The sequence below is a fragment of the Zootoca vivipara genome, chromosome 5 (assembly GCF_965207765.1).
Source record: "Zootoca vivipara chromosome 5, rZooViv2.hap1.1, whole genome shotgun sequence".
Taxonomy (NCBI): domain Eukaryota; kingdom Metazoa; phylum Chordata; class Lepidosauria; order Squamata; family Lacertidae; genus Zootoca; species Zootoca vivipara.
The window spans coordinates 94502808-94530707 of record NC_142588.1 but is presented as its reverse complement, the minus strand read 5'-3'; the positions used below and the strand labels follow the sequence as shown (position 1 = coordinate 94530707).

The 27900-nt window shown below is 44.1% G+C and overlaps 1 protein-coding gene across 1 annotated transcript; it reads left to right on the top strand.

Moving 5' to 3' along the window:
- The first annotated feature begins 650 nt into the window (after positions 1-650).
- On the top strand, positions 651-14333 carry LOC148685818 (zonadhesin-like). The gene is made up of 7 exons (XM_088669914.1): positions 651-669; positions 5005-5154; positions 6370-6632; positions 7565-7646; positions 11845-11895; positions 12730-12879; positions 14020-14333. The coding sequence occupies exons 1-7, from the start codon at positions 651-653 to the stop codon at positions 14331-14333; spliced, it is 1029 nt and encodes a 342-aa protein (XP_088526040.1).
- The last annotated feature ends 13567 nt before the right edge of the window (positions 14334-27900 follow it).

Below are 27900 nucleotides of genomic sequence, written 5' to 3'. Positions count from 1 at the left end.
GGCAAGAAAACAGCCTCCGGGTTGGAAATGTCCTGTTTATTCACCACTGGCCAGAGGGAGAAGTTAATGCCTGCCTCTGCTCTTCTGTGTTACTCTTCCCTTCCCGGTGTCCCCTGTGCTGCTCTCATTCTGCTGCTGGCTTCCCAGGGGTGGGCAAACCCTTTCCATTCATCTGCGAGTGCCTGGGAACCCTGGGGTGTCTTCAGTGTGACATGATCTTGTGATGAAACCCAAGAGTAAGCAACTTCTGCAGCTCCACTTGCCGATGTACAAGTGTCGCCATCGTATTTCTTGTGTCGTCTCAAGTTTTAGGAGTTGTTGTTGTTGTTGTTGTTGTTCAAATGAGGAGGTTCTGCTGTTTCCGAGGCTTGTCCGACAGGTGGCAGCACAGAACTGGCCTTTTGCTTTCCATCCCTTTTCAGACGCTACCTTGTCAGTCTCAAGAGGGCTTTCAGCAGCAGAGATTGTGGTGGAGCAATAGATGGGAAATTGCACGACGTGAAAAACTGACCTGTTACACCTGGTTTTTGAAAGGAAAAGCAAAGGTAACATCTTTTGTCTCAGTTTGGTGGGGTTTTATTGAATGCATAAAAAAGAGAGGTCACATTTGTCTCTTTCACAAGTCTCTCAATTAATTTGGGATTGTTGCCATGGAGTGCCCCTTTGGAGGTGAGGTCAAACTGTTTGAAGGTTGCAGCATCTGCTGTGACTGTAGAGACTGATACAGGAGAGACATGTTTTGTTGCAGCTGGGGCAGATGAAGGCATCCGGTTGTGCTGCTGCAGATTCAACATGGCATTTCTTCTCTCTGCCCTCCTCCCAGCGGTCAATCCTCCTCTGGTCACTGCTATGGATGCCCAACCTGACTGCCTGTTTCCAAGCACTGTGGTTGTCTGCAAGGGATTCCCACATGGTGGGAATTGATGTTGCCAGCCTCCTGTCACGTTTGCAGACATATTCAGATGTTATTCACCCCAGTATTTATAATGCAGAGCTGGCCACACCTGTTGTCCTCTCATTTCTCATGACGGTACTTTCCTCTTACCGGTCTGTATCCTATTGCAGAGATCTGGATCACTAGCACCATCATTTTTTCTTGTGAATGTAACTTCTCATGCCAGCCTTGGTTCGGTTCAGTTTTTATGTGTTTCTCTTATCAAGTTCTGTTTTGTTATTTGTGCTATATGGAGAGAATTTAATTTTAAAATTTCTTGAGAGAGAGCAGAGATTGCAAACAAAGTCAAAGTGAGCTGTATGGCGGTCCCTGTGGGTTCTGGCAAGGGCTGGTGGGTGTTTTGGTCCACCTGGAGAGCAGCAGGTTGGCAAAGGCTACCGTGTACCGTAGTTCAAAAGAGAAAACTCTGGGAACTGAAGAGGCAGAGCCCCAGCCGTGAGCGAGGCTGATCTCTCTCTTCCATCCACCACCTGCTCAGGGCCGTGATGAAACGAAAAGCACCTGAGCTGCAGGAAAGAGCTGAGAAGTCACTGAGGGTTACCCACTCCACTTCTCCTGTTCCTTTATTTGACAGATAGTCCCGTTGGAAAGTTTTGAGGACGTCTCCAACAGAATTGAGGACGAGAAGATGCTTCTCTCTATCTTACATAACCAAGAGGAACAGCAGCCAGCCAGCTTACTAGTCGTCCATTATTTTTATTTCATGAGGTGAATGAACGACCAACGGGGCGACATGCAAATATACTGCTGGAAGCAATTCAGGATGAATGATCAATAAACAGGAGGAGCCCAGCGTGCCCACGTCCCTGGGGCTAGCAAAGCAGCTCTGGATCAAAGAGAGTCCTGCTCATTTCTGCCTGAAGGCAACTGGCATGTTCTGAAAACTTGTGACCCAGCTAGTAGCTGGCCTGAGGCAGCTCTCCCCAACCTGGTACCCTTCAGGTATTTTGGCTGCCCAGGGCTGACAGATGTTGTAGTCCAAAACAACTGGAGAGCCCCCAGTTGGGCAACGTTGGCCTGAGAGAGACCATCTCCCCCTTTTGAGATCCTATCTGGAGGGATGCTGCCGTTCGGATGACAATTCAGGGAAAACAGTAAGCCTTTTAACGCCATTGATGGCAGAGTCAGACCACACGACCATTCTCTCTGTTGAAACCCATGTAAATGAGCTTGTGTGTATGTGCAATTTGGCTATGTGTCAAAAAAAAATTCCAGTGAATTCAGCCCTCTTACACACACACACACACAAACACACTGTAACTTACCATGTTGTGCTTCCCCGACACCCACGACTTGAAGGATCTGTATGTACTGGACCTTTCATGAGACTCAGTTGAACATGTGCAAATCCAGTGGGAACAGCAGATTCCTGGGAGATCCGCACAGGTGGCGTGGGGTTTGGGTTCTTAGTCGTCATTCTAGATTTGGCCACCAAGCCCAACTTAAAACTTCCCTCTGCACTGGGACCCTAGTCCTGAGAGGGGAGGTAGAAATAAGGGGTCTTCCTGAGTGACAGCCACCTTTCCCTTTTTCGCTTGCTCACACCTGCCCAGACGGGTTTTTATGGCCGCCTCTGCTCAGCCCAGCTACTCTTACGGACAGGTGACTCCGAGACGGTGGCTGTGACAGGTGGCGTTCTCACTCTGCTCCTGGCTTGCAAAGGCCATGGATTAAGATTATGTTGAGGGCATCAGAAGGAGTTTTTAGTTCATCCAATGCAGCATGGGAGCCCTGCAGCCTCTCCAGCTTATCGGGTTTCTCCTCTGCCTCTCGGTGACAGGTATCAAAGGGTAAGTTATTCTGTCTCTCACATCCTGAGCTAACTATCTTTCTGCCAAACATAAAGTGCACTTTTCCACTGTCCATGTCAAGGAGCGGTAATCATCCTGTTTCAGGAAGGGCTGGGGGGCAGACCCTCTTCTTCTTCTCCCCACTTTTCTGAACCTGTCTGGGGGAAGGAGAGAGGCCAGTGGCTGGCTGACAACTCAAGCCCCTGGATGTGCTTTGGAAGGAGGACATTCCCATCCCTTCCGCTGAGTCAACAGCCAAGTTACCCATTCTGTCCAATGCTGCTGCCTGTTCTATTATTTCTGCTTCCTGACTTCTTGCTTTAGAAGGCTTTAGACTCTGGGCACAAAAGGACTGTGTTTTTTCCTCTCTTTTTATGGCATTGCATGTTCTGCTTCTGTTGTGCATTGTATCCTTCCTTGCAGTCAATCAAGATGAAGGATGGCCATGTCAATATTGTTAATAAATAATAAAGAAACAACCACAGGTGCTTTTCTACGGATAGCTGGCAATGTGCATTTTGCCTACCGCTAGTTAACAGTCTGGTTTGCCAGAAGCGGCTTTGTCATGCTGGCCACATGACCTGGAAGCTGTACGCCGGCTCCCTCGGCCAATAAAGCGAGATGAGCACCGCAACCCCAGAGTCATCTGCGACTGGACCTAATGGTCAGGGGTCCCTTTACCTTTACCTTTAGTTAACAGTCTGCATACGGTGGCAGAGAGCAAAAATTCATGGCTAAGTGGCATGGCCAACGGTCCCCTATGTGAAAGATATTCAGCTCTCCTCACATTTAACATAGTCTCCTGTGGCATCTTGAAGACAAATGTATGACGTCATAAGGTGTGAAGGAGTGATATGAACACCCTCTTCTCCAATGGCTTGTTAAATCCTTGGAGGCAAACTACACGGCCACATAAGGTAGGGTATAAATACATCTTTTGTAAAATAACAGCAAAAAAAGCCAGCTACACGTGGTTTTGCTCCAATGCCACGAGTGGGAGTTGGCTAGACCTGATGATGGAGAAAAGAGAGAATATTTACTGCAGCCGTTTTAAGATTGGAGAAATGTAGCGAGGACAGAGGGAGAGCCCAGGCAGGCATTTCTTGGGGGGTTGGGTGCTGCTGATACATCCATGCAACGGCTGCTGGTATCAAAGCGCCACGTTAACACTCCCCTCCTTTAATCCAAAATCCCCCCCTGCCCTAAATTATACAGCTGAAATGAAGAACTGTCAGGGTGCTAGTTTTGAGTGGAGATACTGGGAGTTGCATTCTGTCCCGGTACTCAAAACAACCCCACATTCCTAGCCTGAAGCTTTCTTCATTCTCTGCGTGTGTCTTTTATACCTGACTCTGGTTGTTAGATCTCTGGGTTCTAATTAAAAAAGCAAAGCGATTCCTGCAAGTCTGCCTACACCTGACCTAATCTGTTTACATCTCTCCTAGCAGGGCAGAAGAAAGAGTCCCAACCCTTACTAGGGAAGGCTGGGCTTATGGCACAGGTAGGCACCTCTCTTGGCAACTCTCCTTTGCGTAACGGCTCTCATCGCTCCTGCCCAGCGACCCATGGAGCCCCACGCCTCCATCTCATGATGCTTCTGTGCAGGGCTGTCTTTAACATATGCGGTGCCAGGGTGCAAACATCCGCCCAGCGCCCCCAAATTTAGTTTAGCCCCCAAATTAACTTTTATTATGCTTATGTCAGACACCACGCTTATGCCTTATTTACAAAAGAAGGGAGGGGAAAAGAAACAAACTTTTTAATTTGCTCATTTCTTTACAATACACTTATACTTAAGTATGCAACACCACCACACTAAAACTTATAAGTATTGTTTAGGCACCAACTCAGGAGAAACATCAGTCGTGTCAAAGGTGCCGCTGACTCACCACGCTGCGTCACAGCAGCTCAATACAATACGTAACATAATATTTCGATGTACGAGTTAATGTCGTGTGCACAGCGCCGTTGAGAATGACAAGCGCCACCGCTGGCGCGCCACGTCTTTGGTAAATGAGTGCACAAAGTCAAAAGTCCTTTAGTGAAAGAGGAGGCATACACATTTCAGTAATACCTAGGTATATATGCATTTTGTTTTTCTAGCTTGATCAAAATTATTTATTATTTCATAACAGATAGATAGCTAAGTGCTTAGGTGGCTTCAGTGGCAGGCGCCTGGCGTCCCCCAGAATTCAGCGCCCGGGTGCCCCACGCCCCTTGCACCCCCCAGGTAAAGATGGCCCTGCTTCTGTGTTCCAGGCGACCTAGCCAGCTGCGACTTCAATGACAACCTCAAGCCCTTTTGCAACTGGAAACAGTATTGTAGCAGTAGCCTCGGAAGCTGGATCCGGAGTAGAGATGCCACGCCGACCCTCGGAAGAGGGCCAGAGGGGGATTATCCTGATGGAAGTAGGTGTTGGGTTTTGGGCAATTTAGCCAAAGATCCACCAAAGGGGTGGGGTGGGGTGGGGTTTTTGAGGGAGAATATATGGGCAAATGACCTGGAAGGAGGAAGGAAGGAAGGAAGGAAGGAAGGAAGGAAGGAAGGAAGGAAGGAAGGAAGGGGAGGGATATCATCCAATCTGCAGATGACACCAAACTGGCAGGGGTAGCTAATGCCACAGATGACAGAATTGGGATTCAAGATGACCCAAACAGATTGGAGAACTGGGCGCAAGCTAACACAATGAATGTCAGTAGAGGCAAATCTCAGGTTCTGCACATAGGCAGGAAGAAGCAGTTGCACAAGTGTAAGATGGGGGACACCTGCCAGTTGTACAGGTGAAAATAAGTTTGAACAATAAGTTCTGAGGCCTCTACTTCCTATAACAGTGGTACTTTGGTTCATGAAGATTCTACCTAAACATTAGGAATAACTTCCTGACAGTAAGAGCTGTTCGGCAGGGGAATTTGCTACCAAGGAGTGTGGTGGAGTCTCCTCCTTTGGAGGTCTTTAAGCAGAGGCTTGACAGCCATATGTCAAGAATGTTTTGATGGTGTTTCCTGCTTGGCAGGGGGTTGGACTCGATGGCCCTTGTGGTCTCTTCCAACTCTAGGATTCTATGATTCTATTCTATGAACTTAATCCGTTCTGGAAGTCCATTCTTAAACCAAAGCATCCTTAAACCAAGGCGTGCTTTCCCATAGAAAGTAATGGAAAACGGATTAATAAGTTCCAGATGATGAGAAACAACCCCTAAAACAGCAATTTAACATGAATTTTACTATCTAACGAGACCATTGATCCATAAAATGAAGGCAATAATCAATGTAGTGTACTATAAAACGAATAAGACAGTATTGTAGTTGATAAAAATGAAAAAAAAAATTTTTTTTTTTTAGGTGCACTGATGAAGGTCAGCACCAACACTTTGAATTGTGCTGGGAGCCAATGTAGGTCTTTCAAGACTGGTGTTATGTGGTCTTGGCGGCTGCTCCCAGTCACCAGTCTAGCTGCCGCATTCTGGATTGTTGTAGTTTTGTCAGCAAGGCTTCCTGTTGTCAAGAGACCCCTCTGCCTGTGGCTCTTGCATTCTATCCCAAAGCGCTTGCGCTCCGCTTCCAAACAGAGGCCCCCAAAGGAGAGTTGACAACCTTTCTGTGTGTTTCATTTCTCCTTTGCAGAGGGTTACTTCATCTACCAAGAAGCCAGCAACCTCCTTCCGTTTGACACCACCTCCCTTGAGAGTCCGGAGCTTGTAGTCTCTGGGGAAATATGCATCGATTTCTGGTATCACATGTTTGGCTCAGAGGATTCAAACGAGCTGAAAGTTGTCATCTTGACCGATGAGGACGAATTCATGTTGTGGCATCGAAAGGGGAGCCAGAGCCCGGACTGGCTGCATGGATACATCTCCGTGCATTTCTTGAGAGAGAGGGAGATCCAGGTAAGACATATGAAAGCACTCTGAAAGCAGAATGTTGTTTGCATGTCCATCAGGTACATTAATTGCCTTTTTCTGTAGTGATATAGAACAGGGTTGAGTTCTGTGGGGTTCTCATAGGCAGACCCTCTGGGCCTGATCCAGGAAGTCCCTTCTTGTGTTCCCAAGGTAGATCAGGAGCAACTCGTAGATATTTGTGTGTGTTTGAAGTAGGTTGGCAAGATCCTCTGTCTCCACATTGCCGGAACAACAGCAACAAAATAACCTTCTTTCCCCTAAATTACATGGCAGAAATTGTTTATTTGGATAATTTATATATACCGCTCATAATTAAACAAAGTATAAGTTTTCAATGTAATGTAGATAAACAGCAAATATTTTTTTTAAAGCACCAGAGAGTTTCCACATTCTGCAAAGCATCAACTTACACATTGCTAGAAATATCAGCTCCAAAGTTGCAAGAACAACGAAGTTGCAAGAACAATTAATCCACTAAACAAAATAAAAATCAGGAAATAAAATATTACAATTGAAAATCAGCTAAAAAGAATTCCACATTTTAAAATAGCATGATTGACAATTAGACAAAGAAAATAATAGAATCGTTGAATCATAGTTGGAATTGACCCCCAAGGGTCATCTAGTCCAGCCCTCCTGCAATGCAGGCATCTCAGCTAGAGCATCCATGACAGGTGGCCATCCAACCTCTGCTTAAAAACCTCCAAGGAAGGAGAGCCCACCACCTCCTGAGGGAGTTCCTCCTACTGCTTAACAGCACTTCCTATCAAAGTTCTTCCTGACAATTAGCTGGAATCTCCTTTCTTGTAACCTGAAGCCATGGGTTCGAGTCATACCCAGCCATAGCTGACTCTCTGGGCAATGGTGCTTTGTCTGACTGGGGACTGGGCTGTGTTGCTTTAACTCTCCTTCACTAGGTGGGCTTTGTGGCGATCCGAGGGTTGACGGAATACTGCGACACGGCTCTGGACAATGTGGCTGTCAGGAGTGGGCCTTGCGGTAAGCAAGCTTTCCCTCCGGGTTTCAATCCTAACTGGAATAGGAACAATTTCATAACGTTTGCCTCACAGCAAGGAGTTGGTGCTTAGTGGTTGGCTTTGAAAAACAGAAGCAGGAGATCAAAGTGCCCTGATTATATCAGAACATTCCTGGAAGTTACCCCACGTCCTCATGAAAAAGAAATCTCTTTCAGGAGAACGCAGGGTTCCTCTGTCTACGCCTTTGTGGATCACCTAGAGCAGAATAAAGGGTGATTTGGAGGAAATGAGTAGCCAGTCCTGTGGCCCCACCAGCACTTAAATTTAGTGGAAGTAAAAGTTTGGTACAGTGATCCCGTAAAATTTTTGTTAGTTGATGCTAACCCACAAATTACCCATGTGGTCTTTGTGATGAAGGCCATGAAAGCCAGGGAAAGATTTATGGATGATAAAGTAAAGACCCCTTCGTTTAACTCATTGCTCAATGTTTAACTCATTGCTTGTTTTCCTTCTCTTCCTGTTTTGTGGGGTGAAGGTTTTGTTGAGATAGTATGCAATGAATTTTAATATTTTTAATTATTGTTGTGTTGATATTTGTGTACAGGCATGGTCCTCACAATAAACTGTTTTGTTGTTGTTGTTGTTGGTACAGTGATCCCTTCGTTCTCAAACTTAATCCGTTCCAGAAGTCCGTTCCAAAACCAAAGCATTCCAAAACCAAGGCACGCTTTCCCATAGAAAGGAATGCAAAATGGATGGAGACTTTTAAAAACAACCCCTAAAACAGCAATTTGACATGAATTTTACTATCTAACGAGACCATTGATCCCTAAAATAAAATCAATGTACTGTACTGTACTCGGTCCAGTATACCTGAAGGAGCGTCTCCTCCCCCATCGTTCTGCCCGGACACTGAGGTCCAGTGCCGAGGGCCTTCTGGCGGTTCCCTCGCTACAGATGATAAAAATTAAAATTAATTCTTTTTCCTACCTGCACTGCATTGTTTGGACGGGGGCGGCGGCGGCTTCTATCCATTTCCACAGTCACACAATCAATCAATCAATCAATCAATCAATCAGTAGCTGAACTGGGTTCCACACAGTCACAAAAACAAATGAACCAAAAAAGCCTCAAAAACAAAAATGCAAAATAAATAGCAAAAACAAAAGCGCCAAACTTAATCTGTTCTGGAAGTCAGTTTGACTTCCGAAATCCAAGGCACAGCTTCTGATTGGTGCAGGTGCCCCAGAATCAATAGCTGACAGCCACATCAGACATTCGGCTTCCGAAAAATGTTGGAAAACCGGAACACTTACTTCCGGGTTTTTGGCTTTTGAGAACCAAGGTACCACTGTATTCTAGATACATTTGTAAAGGTGTTTGAGGAAACTGAATTCACATACCGGGTATTGGTTACAACAGAGCATGCGGCCAGTTCCTGGGATAGCTGCAGCAACACCTTAATGCTGTTGTTGTTGTTGTTGTTGTAGTTGTTGTTGTTTAGTCGTTTAGTCGTGTCCGACTCTTCGTGACCCCATGGACCATAGCACGCCAGGCACTCCTGTCTTCCACTGCCTCCCGCAGCTTGGTCAAACTCATGTTCGTAGCTTCGAGAACACTGTCCAGCCATCTCGTCCTCTGTCGTCCCCTTCTCCTAGTGCCCTCCTAGTGCCCAACATCAGGGTCTTTTCCAGGGAGTCTTCTCTTCTCATGAGGTGGCCAAAGTATTGGAGCCTCAGCTTCAGGATCTGTCCTTCCAGTGAGCACTCAGGGCTGATTTCCTTAAGAATGGATAGGTTTGATCTTCTTGCAGTCCATGGGACTCTCAAGAGTCTCCTCCAGCACCAGAATTCAAAAGCATCCATTCTTCGGCGATCAGCCTTCTTTATGGTCCAGCTCTCACTTCCATACATCACTACTGGGGAAACCATAGCTTTAACTATATTGACCTTTGTCGGCAAGGTGATGTCTCTGCTTTTTAAGATGCTGTCTAGGTTTGTCATTGTTTTTCTCCCAAGAAGCAGGCGTCTTTTAATTTCGTGACTGCTGTCACCATCTGCAGTGGTTGAAACATATGTAATTATTTATGTAATCAATTGCACGATTTATGTTATTGATTACATTATTTACATTTCAAGAGAAGGGGGACATCAGAAGCAACATGGAAAAATAATGTAATTATTTGCATAATGTTTGCCAACTGAAAAAACAATAATAGCAAATGCTACTTGTATTCACTTGGGTGATTTCTGTTCCTGACCTTGAATGATCATGCAAAGCGCAGAAATTTCTGCTGGCATTTCCATTTCCAAGAGAATTCTCCAAAATCTGCCACCTCAGCTCACCTGTGACTTTGCAACTCTAACAAGATACCCAAATACCCACATCTCTTTTGACCAATTTTCACATGGGCCTTAAATCAGTTTGTAATTGCTGGGTCAAAGGATGGGACTTTACGAAATAAGCTGACGGACATAATAACTGGCAAAACAAAATTTTAAAAATCCTTCCAGTAGCACCTTAGAGACACTTCTTCAGATACATGCATGCACACAAAAGCTCATACCAATGACAAACTTAGTTGGTCTCTAAGGTGCTACTGGAAGGATTTTTTATATTTTGTTTCGACTATGGCAGACCAACATGAAATAATAACTGGCAAATCATTTTGACCAGGTCAGTTTCTTCAACTTTCAGTACATAATAATTTTCTTTATTCCTCCAGATGTCTCCAGTTCTACGATGCCTCCTACAACAATCCCCAAACCAAGTGAGCCAGAGATTTTGGGGGAAATGTGCACAATTATTAATTCAAAGATGGTCAGAGGGAACAGGCCTAAATCCTAGATTAACTAGTCCATGGCCAAGCCAAGTGTCAGTGTCAGTCTGGAAAGACCTGGGTTGGAATATCTACTCAGCTATGAAGCTGATTAGATGGTCCTGTGACCATCATGCTCCATGCTAACCAGCCTCAAAGGCCTGCTTTGAGGATAACATGACGGTAGGGTTGAAGAAAATGGGACAATACCCTGTACTACATGGGTGGGAAACAACTGAAATGAAACAAAGATCTGGCGTGCCAGAGACCGAGGAACTGAGTGCTAGTACAACAGGGGGTGAGTCCCTCAGACCTTGGGAGGGGGCTGTACTATATTTGGGGGGGGGAGAAGAATGAAATCCTATGCCCCACAAATAACCCAGAGATGTGATTTAAATAAAAGGATGCATTCTACTCATGTAAAAACACCAGGCAGGCCCCACGATTTTAAATAATGCAATAATGCAATAAATTGCATTAATAATGAAATATTGCATTAAATAATGCAATAAAAATGCATTTTAAATAAAAGGACACATTCTACTCATGTAAAAACACACGGATTTCTGGACCGTCTGCTGGCCGGATTTAGAAGGCGATTGGGCTGGATCAGGCCCCTGGGCCTTAGTTTGCCTACCCATGAGTGAAGAGAACAATGCAACAACGAGGGGCCTTTTGCTTGCTTCCCAGTTTGTCAGATCCTTCTGTTCAGTGATTTCTCCTGTCACGTTGATGTGGCCTTTCCATTAACAATAAGTTAAGAGAACTAGGTAGCGAGTGGGGACTTCTCACCTGGTGACCACATACCCCTCATCTGTCCTAGTTGGGGACATCCCATGTTTTCATGGCAGCCATTTGGGGTGCCGTGCTCTCGTGTGATTTTTGGGCTGCATTCTTGCCCCCCCCAAAAAAGGACTTTTCCAGAGCTGCGTTCTTGTGCAGCACCCCAAAACACATGTTTTGGGGCACCATGCCTTTAAAAAGCACTTTCCGGGGCTGTGATCTCACGTGGGTCATGTGACCTGGAAGGTGGTGTCCCGGTTTCTCCCTGTGTTGCTTTGGAGCGAGCCTATCTGAATCCATCTTGGGAACATAGGAATCTGCCTCCTACTGAGTCAGGTCCTTTGTTCATCTACCCCAGTATTGTCTGCACTGACTGACAGCAACTCTTCAGGCAGGGGACTCACCCAACCCTACTTGGAGATGCTGGGGATCGATGCCGGGATCTACTGCACTCAGTGCTCTGCCACTGAGCGACAGCCCTTTGCCACCTTTTAGTATCCCACATCAGTTGAGGTTTGGGAAATGCCCAAATTGAAGTGATCAATTAATCAGTAGAAAGGTGGGAGGCTGATCAGCTCAAAGACGCATCCCTAAATTGACACTGTCCTTCATTCTTCAGCTCCTCTCCTCACCACCCCGCTGTGGACAGTCATGCCAACTCATACGCCAGGTATGGGGACACGATAATAATAATTTATAATAATTTATTATTTATACCCCGCCCATCTGGCTGAGTTTCCCCAGCCACTCTGGGCGGCTCCCAATTGAGTGTTAAAAACAATACAGCATTAAATATTAAAAACTTCCCTAAACAGGGCTGCCTTCAGATGTCTTTTAAAAAGAGGATAGTTGCCTATTTCCTTGACATCTGATGGGAGGGCATTCCACAGGGCGGGTGCCACTACCAAGAAGGCACTCTGCCTGTAACCTCACTTCTCACAATGAGGGAACCGCCAGAAGGCCCTCGGCGCTGGATATCAGTGTCCGGGCTGAATGATGGGGGTGGAGATGCTCCTTCAGGTATACAGGACCGAGGCCGATGGGGACCTAGAGATTGAGCCCATGGCGGGAGGCACTAAGATGGAAGCAACGCTCTGCCCTGGTAGAAAACCCACATCTCCCCTACTTGTCTTGCTCAGGGATGGTCCACCAGTTCCCTTAGAAGATGGCAATCTTCCTTGCCCAGCTGGCTGTAACTGGGAGCAGCTACCTCCTCCCAGCTGGGTCCATGCAGTCTGGGGCCTCAGGGAGGAGGACGAGGGACCATCAGCTGGAGGGGAGAGAGAAGGTGGCAGATGCACAGAATGAGGTGGGCTTCCCTCCAGAGTTTCCATCGGGTAACCCACCAGCATCCGATGGAACAGAAGTGGCTATCTAGTTGCAAGAAGAACATCACATAGACTGCATTTGGCCCACTTCATCCAGCAATTCCACCCCTCCGCAGTCCCATGAGACTGAGCCTTCCATGGAGGCACACAAACCCTTCTCTTTCTTGCTTCGCTAGATCCCTTGGTTCACTGTGATTTCTCTTGCTCCTTTGACCTGGACTTCTGCTCCTGGAGACAGCTGCCCTCGGACATATTTGACTGGAAGCGGCACAAAGGCCCAACATCCTCACCAGACACTGGACCGCCCTATGACCACACTTCACGAGGTGAGGGGCAGACCATCACCACGGCAGGAAGCCTCCCAGAGGGCCATGGCTCCTGGCACTCCCAAAGCAAATGTGGGAGCCTTCCAAAGGCAGCTGTAGGCAGAATGTTTCCAATGCTTGGTGTTTGCTGTGTTATTATTATGTTGGAAGCCACCCAGAGACGCTGGGGCAACCGAAGCAGATGAGCAGGGTATCAATAGTAAAATTATTATTATTATTATTATTATTATTATTATTATTATTATGCCTTAGACTTTTAGATTACAGCAGCGGCATTCACTGTATGTTGAATAAGGTGCCCAGATTCCAGGGCACCTTATTCAACATACAGTGACTGACTGCAAACTGCCAGATGAGGGTGCAATTCCCTCTTGCACTAGAGCAGGAATGTCCAATAGGTCGATCACGATCTACTGGTAGATCCCCGGGGGGTTTTGGTAGATCACAGTCGATCTCTGGGTCCCTTTCCTTTGTATTTGCCAAATAGAATCCAGCCCTGCCCCCTTGCCCCACCCTCCGTTGTTTCATGATCTGCAGAACAGAAGACGGAGTTTACTCAGTGGGGCTGTTTGCTTCCCCAGCGATCTGTTGCTGAGCGGCTGTTCCTCTTCCTCCCCAAAAACCCCCAAAACGGGGCTTTCCTCCTCCCAAAAAGAAGCTCAAAAAGTGAAATATACTCAGAGTCCTGCAGTGATTTCATGCTCTTTATTGCAGCTTGTAAAACAGTGGTTGAATCCCCCCCCCAAAAAAACCTCAGGCTTTTATATACATTATTTACACAATGAGTCCCGTCTGATTGGCTGATTTTGCTTCCCTCTTGGAGCCTGATTGGGCTGCTCCTGCAGGCCAATCGGTTGTTGCATTTTAGGATCCTACCTGCTTAGTACATAACAAAAACTTTGCCCTGCACTCCTAAAAAGGGGCTTTACTTCTCCCTAAAAACAGCTCGTCAACTTTGACCTGGTAGATCACTGCCAGTTTTTAATTCTGCAAGTAGATCACAGTCTCTTGGGAGTTGGCCAGCCCTGCACTAGAACATCGCTGCTGCCATTGGCCCAAAGGTGGCATTGCAGTTTCCAGCTTTCCAGTGACCAGTCAATATAGGGATCTGTCCATTTCACACGTCGCTCTCTTTTTCAGGGGGCTATTTCATTTACCTGCAAGGAAATGCTGTCAACCCAGGGGATGTAACCCACCTGGCCAGCCCCATCTGCCCTTCCCGCAGCCCTCGCTGCTTCTCCTTCTGGTATCACATGTATGGCATGGCAGAAACAATGGCGCTGCGAGTTTATGTGGTGTTTAAAGGTGCAGCACCTCGGCTGATCTGGACCCGAACTGGGAACAAAGGCAACCAATGGCACAGAGGGGAAGTCAGCGTGGCTCCCAGAGAAGAAATGCAGGTAACAGAAACCCTCACAGGTGAGGCATCTGCAGGTGTGGCCAGCAGCACCTGAGCCTTGGCTGGCCATGAAACTGACCAGAGGTTCTTTTTCTTCCTAGATAGTCCTGGAAGGCAAGCGAGGGGAAGACTTCCGCAGTGATGTGGCTGTGGATGACATCTCCATGGAAGAGGGGTATTGCCCAGGTAAGATCCCACCCCACAACCAAAGCTTCTCAGTGGAGCTGCTTCTGGATAGGAACAGGGAGAGTATCAATTGCACATTCAGTTTTGCTGAAGTGGGTTTTTTGTTTTGTTTTTCATGACCCTGCAGCATTTGTGTGTGTGAGAGAGAGAAACAAACTTGGCTTTTAAATGTTGAGTGTTTATGAACATTAAACACCCAACATTTAAAAGCGGGTGGCGCTGTGGTCTAAACCACTGAGCCTCTTGGGCTTGCCAATCAGAAGGTCCCCGGTTCGAATCCCTGTGACGGGGTGAGCTCCCGTTGTTTGGTCCCAGCTTCTGCCAACCTAGCAGTTTGAAAGTGCGCCAAAAAGTGCAAATAGATAAATAGGTACCACTCCAGCGGGAACGTAAACGGCGTTTCCATGTGCTGCTCTGGTTCTCCAGAAGTGGCTTAGTCATGCTGGTCACATGACCCAGGAAAAACTGTCTGTGGAAAAGAACAGATTTTTGATATTTATAGAACAGATTTTTGATATTTGTCAACTGCTTGGGAGGCTATATTGGCAATAAAAATACAGATCATAATAAATGCTGATGATGATGTCATTTCACCAGAGCCCACCCTGGTCTATCTCCCAAAGCTGCTGCTCTCCCCATCTCCTCCTTGGTCCCTTCAAGGTCCCCAGATGATGAAAGATCCTCCAGGCTTTGGTCACTGGCTTCTTCCAGAGGGTCCTACATCCTGAGCCCCATCACATTTGGAAACTAAGTGTTTTGTGTCTGCCTATGTGCAATGTGTGTGTCTCTCTTGCACACTTTTAGTAAGTAAAATAAAAAAATTCCTTCAGTAGCACCTTAAAGACCAACTAAGTTTTTATTTTGGTATGAGCTTTCGTGTGCATGCACACTTCTGCACACGAAAGCTCATACCAAAATAAAAACTTAGTTGGTCTTTAAGGTGCTACTGAAGGAATTTTTTTATTTTACTTCGACCCAGACCAACACGGCTACCTACCTGTAACCAGAACTTTTAGTAAGGACATTCTCCCCTGAACCCCAGACTAGCCTGACATTTATTCTTAAGGAACAAATGCAATTTCTCATCATAGGATATACACCAGCAACACCCACCCCGGCCACCACCAGCAGACCAACCACGCTGATCGCAGGTGAGAATAAAGAGGGTTATGGAAATGGCTTATGTGGGGCAGGGTGTGGGGCTGACGCATCTCTGGTCTGAACATATTTGGAAAATAAGTGGTATAGACTAAGCAGCAAGGCATCTAAAGGCATTGTTTACTATACCTTTTTTAATGTGTCATTCTACTTTTTTATCCTGAGTCCCCCAGTTACACAGGATGTAAATAATAAATTCCGTCATACTAGGACCATCTGCAAAAACCTCTACAGCCCCCAACAAAATGAGATCAACCCCTCCTACCACACGTGACTTTTCTAGAGTCAAGATCTCCACAATTTCGCTGTGTGACTATTTCTGGCATTTCAGTTCTCTGCTTCATTTTCTGAGGTTTCTTCTGTATCCTACAATGGATTCAAATACTGCTTGTAAAGGGGAGTGAAATCACAGAGGACTGGTGGGCCTCAGGAATGGACTAGGAGCTGGTCTTCCCCATTGAATTCTTTTCCTTCTGCACTCTGCATTTTGGCAGCCGTTGCTCTGGAAGCCCAGGGCGGGAGGTCAGGGTTCATAGAGGTATAAGGCTGGATTGCAGGAATTGGTTAGGTAATGCAGTGCTCAATTCCACCCTAAACTACACACCTTGAACTAGAATTTTTCTACACAAGAACTTTTTTTATGTCTCTGTGGCTACTCTTAGTCCTCCCACCGTACTTTCTGCTCCAGATAGCATCTATTCCATTTCTCATTACAGTGGTACCTCGGTTTATGAACACAATTGGTTCCGGAAGTCTGTTCATAAACTGAAGCGTTCATAAACTGAAGCGAACTTTCCCATTGAAAGTAATGGAAAGTGAATTAATCCGTTCCAGACGGTCCGCGGAGTAAGCGTTCATAAACTGAAGCAAACTTTCCCATTGAAAGTAATGGAAAGTGGATTAATCCGTTCCAGACGGGTCCGCAGAGTACTTAAACTGAAGCGTTCATAAACTGAAGCATGGGTGTAATTGGTTCCGGAAGTCTGTTCATAAACTGAAGCATTCATAAACTGAAGCAAACTTTCCCATTGAAAGTAATGGAAAATGAATTAATCCGTTCCAGATGGGTCCGCGGGGTTCATAAACCGAAAATTCATAAACCGAGGTGTTCATAAACCGAGGTTCCACTGTATAGCAGAAACATCGGCAACAACTTTCCTTCTGTTTCTAGTGTATCTGAAGAAGTGTGCATGCACACGAAAGTTCATACCAAAATATAAACTTAGTTGGTCTTTAAGGTGCTACTGAAGGAATTTTTTTATTTAACTTTCCTTCAAACATCCACCACCAGCGCCACAATCAGCCCAGCCACTCCCACCACAGGTGAGTTCTCCAGAGTCAGGACACTCATTCATTTGCTGTGTGAGGGTTGCTGGCATTTCAGTTCTTTTCTGAGATTTCCTCTGGCCACAAGACTGAATGTCGAAAGGAAAGAATCCATTCCCTTTCTCATCACGGCAGAAACATCCTCAACAACCTCACTTTGCAGCTCCCCCACTAGCACCACAATCGGATGGACATGAGATTGGGAGTGCAATCGTAGGGGATGGTGAGCAACAAGAGTAGACCCAAAAGAGTGGATTCCAGCCTCAACTTAAGTAAATAAATAAATAAATAAATAATGTCCAGTAGCACCTTAGAGACCAACTAAGTTTGTCATAGGTATGAGCTTTCGTGTGCATGCACACTTCTTCAGATACACTGAAACAGAAGTCACCAGACCCTTATATATAGTGTGAGGGTGGGGAGGGGTATTCTCAGGAGGGTAGTAGGAGATGGGTGATTGATGGGTGACCTGGTCTTAATAGAGATATTGGATTCCTGTCTCATTACATATGCTAATCATCTGCATACTATCCCTTGCTTTTTCCTGTAGGACTAATTGCAGTCATTAACAGTCGTCAATGACTCATATCCATTGAGTCAATCCCCCATCTCCTACTACAGTGGTACCTCACAAGACGAATGCCTCGCACAACGAAAAACTCGCTAGACGAAAGCGTCTAGCGATTCTTTGTTGCCTCGCAAGACTAAGCTTTCTATTGCCGCGTCTCGCAAGACGAAATTTTTTTGCCGCTTTTTTTGCCATCTGCCGTTTGTTTCCTCAAGATGAAAATTTTCGTAAGACAGCACAACCCGCGGAACGAATTATTTTCGTCTTGCGAGGTACCACTGTACTCTGTTGCTGCTGGCTGGCTATTGGCAGGCGTTATGTGGAAGTTTAGGGGGTGAGGGCAGGGTTGGCATTGGCATTGGCACAGGGTTGGATTGGGGGTCTCAGATGTACTCTGGGGCTAAGGAACCGCATTGAAGGTCTTGAATTACAGTTTCACTGACCTTCCGATTCCCAAATCCTCCTGGAAGGAAACCTTAAGAGATTGGCTTTTCCTTAACAATGCATGAATCAGTAGTAGCTTTTATTTATAACATGGTTGACTATCTTAAGAAGTCCTTCCGTCTCATCTGAGGTTTTGGTAAAGTGATTGATCATTGGAAAGGCAGGCAATTATAGAATAATAGAATCATAGAATTGTAGAGTTGGAAGAGACCACAAGGGCCATCCAGTCCAACCCCATTCCGAGCAGGAAACACCATCAAAGCATTCCTGACAGATGGCTGTCAAGCCTCTGCTTAAACACCTCCAAAGAAGGAGACTCCACCACACTCCTTGGCAGCAAATTCCACTGCTGAACAGCTCTTACTGTCAGGAAGTTCTTCCTAATGTTTAGGTGGAATCTTCTTTCTTGTAGTTTGAATCCATTGCTCCGTGTCCGCTTCTCTGGAGCAGCAGAAAACAACCTTTCTCCCTCCTCCATATGACATCCTTTTATATATTTGAACATGGCTATCATATCACCCCTTAACCTTCTCTTCTCCAGGCTAAACATACCCAGCTCCCTAAGCCGTTCCTCATAAGGCATCGTTTCCAGGCCTTTGACCGTTTTGGTTGCCCTCTTCTGGACGCGTTCCAGCTTGTCAATATCCTTCTTGAACTGTGGTGCCCAGAACTGAACACAGTACTCCAGGTGAGGTCTGACCAGAGCAGAATACAGTGGTACTATTACTTCCCTTGATGTTAATCAACACAATCTCTGTGGTTTACAATCTACCACTGATGTTCACGTCAGGGGACCTGTCAGCAGAAGCCACGAGGGAATACTTACGTTTGTGCAATGGGAACGTCCCTCCTGCGCCCACCAAACCCCCTGTGGGCCCCCTGATGTTGGCAGGGGTTGTGGTGGTCAGCAGAACACCCAGAGTAAAACAAGGGAAAGGGGAGATGGTTTCATCCAGCAAATTGCAGCGCTTTCCCAGGTGGAACTTGCATCACATCACAGCGTTGAATTCCACCCTAAATTAAGTATCTTATTTTTTTAAAAAAATGTATTTATTAAAGATTTTTCCAAACAAACAAAATATACAAAGATACAAAACACAAAAACAAAAAGAAGTACAAAACACAAAAAATACAAAATACAAAAAATTGTTGTTGTTGTTTAGTCGTTTAGTCGTGTCCGACTCTTCGTGACCCCATGGACCATAGCACGCCAGGCACTCCTGTCTTCCACTGCCTCCCGCAGTTTGTTCAGACTCATGTTCGTAGCTTTGAGAACACTGTCCAACCATCTCGTCCTCTGTCGTCCCCTTCTCCTTTTGTTGTTTAGTCGTTTAGTCGTGTCCGACTCTTCGTGACCCCATGGACCATAGCACGCCAGGCACTCCTGTCTTGCACTGCCTCCCGTAGTTTGGTCAAACTCATGTTCGTAGCTTCGAGAACACTGTCCAACCATCTCGTCCTCTGTCGTCCCCTTCTCCTAGTGCCCTCAATCTTTCCCAACATCAGAGTCTTTTCCAAGGATTCTTCTCTTCTCATGAGGTGGCCAAAGTATTGGAGCCTCAGCTTCACGATCTGTCCTTCCAGGGAGCACTCAGGACTGATTTCCTTAAGAATGGATAGGTTTGATCTTCTAGCAGTCCATGGGACTCTCAAGAGTCTCCTCCAGCACCATAATTCAAAAGCATCAATTCTTCGGCGATCAGCCTTCTTTATGGTCCAGCTCTCACTTCCATACATCACTACTGGGAAAACCATAGCTTTAACTATACGGACCTTTGTCGGCAAGGTGATGTCTCTGCTTTTTAAGATGCTGTCTAGGTTTGTCATTGCTTTTCTCCCAAGAAGCAGGCGTCTTTTAATTTCGTGACTGCTGTCACCATCTGCAGTGATCAAGGAGCCCAAGAAAGTAAAATCTCTCACTGCCTCCATTTCTTCCCCTTCTATTTGCCAGGAGGTGATGGGACCAGTGGCCATGATCTTGGTTTTTTTGATGTTGAGCTTCAGACCATATTTTGCGCTCTCCTCTTTCACCCTCATTAAAAGGTTCTTTAATTCCTCCTCACTTTCTGCCATCAAGGTTGTGTCATCTGCATATCTGAGGTTGTTGATATTTCTTCCGGCAATCTTAATTCCTGCTTGGGATTCATCTAGTCCAGCCTTTCGCATGATGAATTCTGCATATAAGTTAAATAAGCAGGGAGACAATATACAACCTTGTCGTACTCCTTTCCCAATTTTGAACCACTCAGTTGTTCCATATCCAGTTCTAACTGTAGCTTCTTGTCCCACATAGAGATTTCTCAGGAGACAGATGAGGTGATCAGGCACTCCCATTTCTTTAAGAACTTGCCATAGTTTGCTGTGGTCGACACAGTCAAAGGCTTTTGCATAGTCAATGAAGCAGAAGTAGACGTTTTTCTGGAACTCTCTAGCTTTCTCCATAATCCAGCGCATGTTTGCTATTTGGTCTCTGGTTCCTCTGCCCTTTCGAAATCCAGCTTGCACTTCTGGGAGTTCTCGGTCCACATACTGCCTAAGCCTGCCTTGTAGAATTTTAAGCATAACCTTGCTAGCGTGTGAAATGAGCGCAATTGTGCGGTAGTTGGAGCATTCTTTGGCACTGCCCTTCTTTGGAATTGGGATGTAGACTGATCTTCTCCAATCCTCTGGCCATTGCTGAGTTTTCCAAACTTGCTGGCATATTGGGTGTAGCACCTTAACAGCATCATCTTTTAAAATTTTAAATAGTTCAGCTGGAATATCATCACTTCCACTGGCTTTGTTATTAGCAGTGCTTTCTAAGGCCCATTTGACTTCACTCTCCAAGATGTCTGGCTCAAGGTCAGCAACCACACTACCTGGGGTGTACGAGACCTCCATATCTTTCTGGTATAATTCCTCTGTGTATTCTTGCCACCTCTTCTTGATGTCTTCTGCTTCTGTTAGGTCCTTACCACTTTTGTCCTTGATTATGGTAATCTTTGTACGAAATGTTCCTTTCATATCTCCAATTTTCTTGAACAGATCTCTGGTTTTCCCCATTCTATTGTTTTCCTCTATTTCTTTGCCCTTTCTCCTAGTGCCCTCCATCTTTCCCAACATCAAGGTCTTTTCCAAGGATTCTTCTCTTCTCATGAGGTGGCCAAAGTATTGGAGCCTCAGCTTCACGATCTGTCCTTCCAGTGAGCACTCAGGGCTGATTTCCTTAAGAATGGATAGGTTTGATCTTCTTGCAGTCCATGGGACTCTCAAGAGTCTCCTCCAGCACCCTTCATGGATCACTGCCTTGTCGTGGCGAAGGGGCTTAAATAACTTAGAGAAGTTATGTTTTGACCAAACGTGATCCACCTGGAGAAGGAATTGGCAAGCCACTCCAGTATCCCTGCCAAGAAAACTCTATGGACAAAGACAACAGAAAATACAAAAAAAATACAATACTGCAAAAGCAAAAATTCTTACTTATGATCCTTATTTCTAATCTATTGACTTCCTCCATCCACCTCCTTTGCATGTCATACTTAGTAAATTCTAAATCTTATGTAAACTCTAATTATAACTTCAATATTACCTTATTTCTATATCTTTTATATCTTATCCTTATAAACTCATTCTATATCTTACTTCTTAATTAAATTATCCTTATCTTCTATCAATACTTATTTCACACCCTTGTATTATCTACAACCTCTTTGTATCTCCCTCACTTCCATTAATTCAATCTATTGTACGCTTATTTTCCAAATAAATTTTAAATTTCTTCCAATCTTCTTCCGCTGCTTCTTCGCTCCGATCCCAGGGCCTCCCCGTCAATTCAGACAGTTCCATGTATTCTATCAATTTCTTCTGCCATTCATCCACTGTTGGTAATCCTTCATTCTTCCAATTCTTTGCCAATAATATTCTTGCTGCTGTTGTGGCATACAGAAAAAAAGTGACATCTTTCTTCGGTATATCAACCCCCGTTATCCCAAGTAAGAAGGCCTCTGGTTTCTTAACAAAGGTGTTTTTCAACACTTTTTTCAGTTCATTATAAATCTTTTCCCAGAAGTCTCTTACTTGGGGGCACGTCCACCACATGTGGAAGAAAGTACCTTCTTGCTTTTTACATTTCCAGCACTTATTGTCTTGCTTATGGTAAATCTTAGCTAACTTTACCGGGGTCAGGTACCATCTATACATCATTTTCATTAAATTTTCTTTTAAAACTGTACACGCGGTAAATTTCATATTTTGCTTCCATAACCTTTCCCAATCTTCCACCATGATGTTGTGCCCTACATCATTTGCCCATTTTATCATCACACATTTTGTTTGCTCGTCTTTTGTATGCCATTCCAACAATACATTATACATTTTTGACAAATTTTTACTTTTTGAATCTATCAATTCTATTTCCAATCTAGACTTTTGCATTTGAAAACCAACTTTTTTACCCTTTTTAAACATTTCATTAATTTGATAATATTGAAACCAATCGCTTACTTTACTCTTCAACACCTCATATGGTTTTAGCTTAATCTGATCACCATCTTCCAATAAAATATCCCTATATCTCAGCCATTTTGTTGACATATTCAATCTTTTCTGAGTTTTAGCTTCTGCCGGTGAAATCCATCTGGGTGTTTTTGGTTCTAGCAAATCTTTATACCTGTTCCACACATTATACAGAGTTTTTCTAATGATATGATTTTTGAAACCTCTATGAACCTTGACCTTATCGTACCATAAGTATGCATGCCAACCAAATGCATTATCATGACTTTCCAGGTCGAGTATATCATCATTTTCTAAGACAAACCATTCTCTTGACCAGCAAAAGGCTGCTGCTTCAAAATATAACTTCAAGTCTGGTAGGGAAAAACCTCCTCTTTCCTTAACATCCGTTAAAAGTTTATATTTAATTCTAGGTTTTTCCCCTTGCCAGATAAATTTTGATAATACCTTTTGTCATTCTTTAAAACATGCAACATTGTCAACAATAGGTAATGCTTGAAATAAAAATAACATTTTTGTCAATACATTCATCTTTATAACAGAAATGCGGCCCATCATAGACAACTTCAAATTTGACCATCCTTCTAGATCATACTTTATCTCTTTCCAAACTTTTTCATAATTGTTTTTAAACAGGTTAATATTCTTTGCTGTCATATTCACCCCTAAGTATTTCACCTTTTTCACAAAAGTCAAACCTGTAATGTTTTGCAATTTGTTAATTTCATCTGTTGTTAAATTTTTGCCTAAAACCTTAGTCTTTGTTTTGTTTAATTTAAATCCTGCCAGCTGACCGAACTCCTGGATCAATTCCAACGCTCTCGTTGCACTTGTCTCTGGATCCTGCAATGTCAATACTAAATCGTCAGCAAAGGCTTTTAACTTATATTGTTTTGAACCTACCACTATTCCTTTCACCTCCTCATTTTTCCTAATCGTATTCAATAAGACTTCCAGGACTGATATAAAAAGCAGAGGGGAGAGTGGGCACCCTTCTCTATTCTAATTTCCTCTGTAACTATATTGTTAATTATGATCTTTGCTCTCTGGTCAGAATAAATTGCTTTTATGCCATTAATAAAGCCTTGCCCCACCTCCGTATTTTCCAAGTTCTGTATCATAAAGCTCCAAGAAACATTATCAAAGGCTTTTTCTGCATCTATGAACATTAATATAGCTTTAGTATTGATCTTTACTTCCAATCGTTCTAAAATATCAATGATATTTCTAATATTGTCTTTCATATGTCTTGCAGGCAGAAAGCCTGCTTGGTCTTGATGAATGTGTTCTTTCAATACTTTCTTAAATCTTGCAGCCATAATATTTGCAAAAAAATTGTAATCCACATTTAATAAGGAGATGGGACGATAATTCTTCATTTGCATTCTGTCCGTGTCTGGTTTTAATATCAGAGTTATATAAGCATCTTTCCAGGTATCAGGTGCTTTATCCCCTCTTAAAATATTGTTACACACGTCTTTCAGTAGTTCTACTAGCCAGTCCTTTAACACCTTGTAGTACTTTGCTGAAAGTCCGTCTGGTCCTGGTGCTTTCCCAATCTTCATTTGCGTAGTCTATCTCCTGGGTTGTTATTTTATAATTAAGCAAATTTTTCTTTTCTGATGGGATCTTTTGCAGTCCATTTTTCCCAAAAAAATGTTTAATCTTTATCATGTGGTCTTTTTCTTTCCTGTATAGTTGTTTATAATAGTTTTGAAAACAACGCCTTATTTCAGCAGGGTTTTGTACTATTTCCTCATCCCTCTTTAAACTTGTGATCGTATTCATCCTTCAGTTGCCATGCAAGTAATTTCCCACATTTGTTGGCGATTCAAAAGTTCTTTGATTCATCATTTTAATTTTCCATTCAATTTCCTGAATTAAAAACTGCGAATACTGAACTTGCAATAACTTTATACTTTTCTGATATTGTTGATTCTTTGGGTCTGTTCTTAATTTCTTTTCTTTTTCTTTTAATTGATCCAAAAAAAATTCTTTTTTTTCCATTCTGTCATTTCTTCATTATTGCATTTTGTTGTATCAGGAATCCTCGCATGACGGCCTTACTTGCGTCCCAGATCACCCTTTTGTCTGTTTCTGTTCTCAGATTTATTTCAAAGTAATCTTTCAGGGGTTTTTGGGCCTCCTTTATTAATTTTTCATTTCTCATTAGGGCATCATTCATTCTCCACCAAAAACCACCCTGTATGTTTAATCTCATTTCTAGTCCCACCGCGTTGTGATCAGAACAAGTTCTTGGATAAATCTCTGATTTGAATATCCTCGGTACCATTTCTCTAGAAATCCAGATGTAATCAATTCTAGACCACGATTTTTGGGATTCTGAAAAGAAAGTCCCTTCTTTCTCTAGTGGGTTTTTAGTTCTCCACGCATCTATTAAATCCAGGTTTTCCACCATTTCAAAAAAAGATTTTGGTAGTCTTCCATCGTTAGTGAATTTCTGTCTCTGAGATCTATCCATTAGAGTAGATGACACTGCATTCAAATCCCCCAGAATCATTATTTTATAGTCCATATAGTCCAATAGGGTATCATGAATCTTTTGGAAAAATTCTGCTTTCGCATCATTTGGAGCGTAGATTCCCAGGATTAGCCATTTTTCACCTTGTGCTGATACTTCAACTGCAATATATCTGCCTTATTCATCTTTAAACAATGCTTTGGATTCCCATTTATCTTTGACATAAATCACAATTCTTCTCTTCTTAACTTTATCTGCTGTGATATACGCTTGCCCTAATTTTTTATTCCATAACAATTTTTATGTTGTCTTTTAATATGTGTCTCTTGTAAGCAAATAATGTCCAAATTCTGTTTTATCAAGTCATGTTGAATTTTATTTCTTTTAATTTTGGAATTTAAACCCCGCACATTCAAAGTAAGGCACTTTAATGACATCTTCCTTCTTTATTTTCCTCCCGTGGCTCCTAGCAATTCCAATGATGGTTCTGGCAACTCTGGTGATTCCAAATTAAAATCCTTTGCGTGTTTCTCCAGGAACTTTCTCTTGTCAGTATTTTTGATTTTATAATTTCTATCTTTGTATTTGAAGAACAAGCCTTCGGGAAATTCCCAGCGGAAAGGAATTCTCTTCTTTCTCAGGGTGTTTGCAAGATCAGAATATTTATTCCTAAACGAAAGGAAGAGTTTAGGAATAAATTTAAACAAAATGACTTGTTCTCCCTTAACCTTCAAATTCTCTTTAAAATGCCAGCCAAGTATTTCATCTCGTTGGGCTCTCGTCTGGAATTCTATGATGCAATCACCTGGTGTTTTAGCTCCTTTCTCTCCTCTTGGTCCCAATCTGTATACTTTTTGGATCATTTTCTGTAATTCTTCTTTATCTAATTTCCACTGGTTTGTGAAGTCCTCAATCACGTGTTCCTTCAAATTAGGACCTTCTTTTTTCGTCTCCGGGTATCTTCTCAAAATTAAGTGATGTTCGCGTTCTTTCATCTATAGATACGTGTCAGATATCTGTGTAGCTTCCTCCTGCCGTTGAAGTAAAATCCTTTGTTGCTCCAATTCTGTAATTCTATCAGCCGCTGCCTTGACTTGTTCTTTACATTCCTTTGCCTCCTTTGTGGCCACCTCTGTCTCTCTCTGAATCCTCTGAATTGCTTCTGTGTTAGCTTTCACAGTTGCGCTCTTTTATTTCTGTCAGGGCTACTAGTAATTGATCAAATTGAGAACCTTGTAGCCCTTGCTGAGCCCCCTGGGATTCTCCAGATGGTAAAGTGGGGTTGGAAGCTCTTCTATTTAGGGCTGCAGCCTGGGCTTGTCTTGCCTTTTCTAGTTTTTCCTGTGCTTTCGATTTTTCTTTTGGTGACTTTTGGCCAGTGCCCGACATCTTAAGAATGAAAGCTTTGTACACAATAGAGGCTTTTTCTTTATATCAGTCGCAGCTGCAGCTCAAGGTCAATTAACTCCAAAGCATAGATATCTTATTGTAAGTTCCCAGCAAGAGGAAAACAGGAATACACCTTGTTGCCAATAGATGGCAGTGCAGAGTCTTTTTGTGACTTTCCAACTTACTTTCCGTCAGATTTAAGTCTTATTGGCAAGCCAAGTCTTTAAAATAATTTTTCAGTAGGTCTCTTTCCTCAAATAACCAGAAAATTGTTTTAAATCCAGTCCTTCAGGGCTCTGACAGCTGTCAAAATGCTTCAAAGGCAATCTACGCACAGCCGAGAGTTGAAAAGTTCATGCAAATAGCAGGCTATTGTGACGTCAGCTCTCTGTCTGCCTTGCTAGGGGGGCCCGTTTCGGAGCAAATTGCAGCGGAATTACTTGACCAAAACGTCTCAAATTTCAGGGGTCACTAGTAGAAAGTCCTCTCCCCCTTACCCCTGAATTTGGGGGAGATTCGTGCTGCCGTTTAGGATATGTTAATTTTTAAAAACAGCATCCGGTTATAGCTGTTTGTCTTTACTTTCGTTTTCAGCGCAACGGAGGGGAGCGACTTCCCGATCCCCTTAAGACCCTCTCCTTTCTTAATATTAAAGTCCAAATTGAAAAATTGTTACTCACAGAGTCTGCTTGTCAATTGAAGTCCAATTTTGGGAAGGATCCACCGCTCAATTTTGAGCAGGCACCAAGCTGTGCCTGAGAGAAGTAGCGATATCGCCAAAAGCCTCGTCTTCCACCTGCCCTCTCGCGCTGCCTCAAAGGGCTAGCGGGGGGCAAGGAGATCGATCCTGGCTTCACTGGCACGACGTCCCTAGCCAGCCCAGGCTGGGGTTTCTTTGTGGGGGGGGGTGTGCCTTCCACAACCCCCCCTTTCTTCTCCAGGTAGGAGTCTTGGTCTCCCGGGACTCCTTTGTGCTGCTTTTCGCAAAATGGCGATGAACCGGAAGCCCTAAATTAAGTATCTTAACCTTGAGTCTTTTTACGGAAACCATCCTGGAAGTCACTCTGTGGCTCCTTTTAGTGCTTCTTATTTCTGCTCCAGATAGCATGGGAGATAAGGTTGCATTAAAGAATCTATTCCATTTCTCACCATTGCAGAAACATTCTCAACCACCTCATTTCGCACCTCTAACACCACGATCTAACACCACGATATAGGGACCCAGGTGGCGCTGTGGGTTAAACCACAGAGTCTAGGGCTTGCTGATCAGAAGGTCGGCGGTTCGAATCCCTGCAATGGGGTGAGCTCCCGTTCCTCAGTCCCAGCTCCTGCCCACCTAGCAGCTCGAAAGCACATCAAAAGTGCAAGTAGATAAATAGGGACCGCTGTGGTGGGAAGGTAAATGGCGTTTCCGTGCGCTGCTCTGGTTCGCTAGAAGTGGCTATGTCATGCTGGCCACATGACCCGGACGCTGTCTGCGGACAAACGCCGGCTCCCTCAGCCTATAGAGCACCGCAACCCCAGAGTCGGACACGACTGGACCTGATTGTCAGGGGCCCCTTTACCTTTAGCACC

Excerpts from the sequence above, each read along its gene's own strand:
- LOC148685818 (XM_088669914.1), top strand. Across the intron at positions 6,633-7,564 it reads TGAGAGAGAGGGAGATCCAG|GTGGGCTTTGTGGCGATCCG; the intron begins GTAAGACATATG and ends CTCCTTCACTAG. Across the intron at positions 7,647-11,844 it reads TGTCAGGAGTGGGCCTTGCG|CTCCTCTCCTCACCACCCCG; the intron begins GTAAGCAAGCTT and ends TTCATTCTTCAG.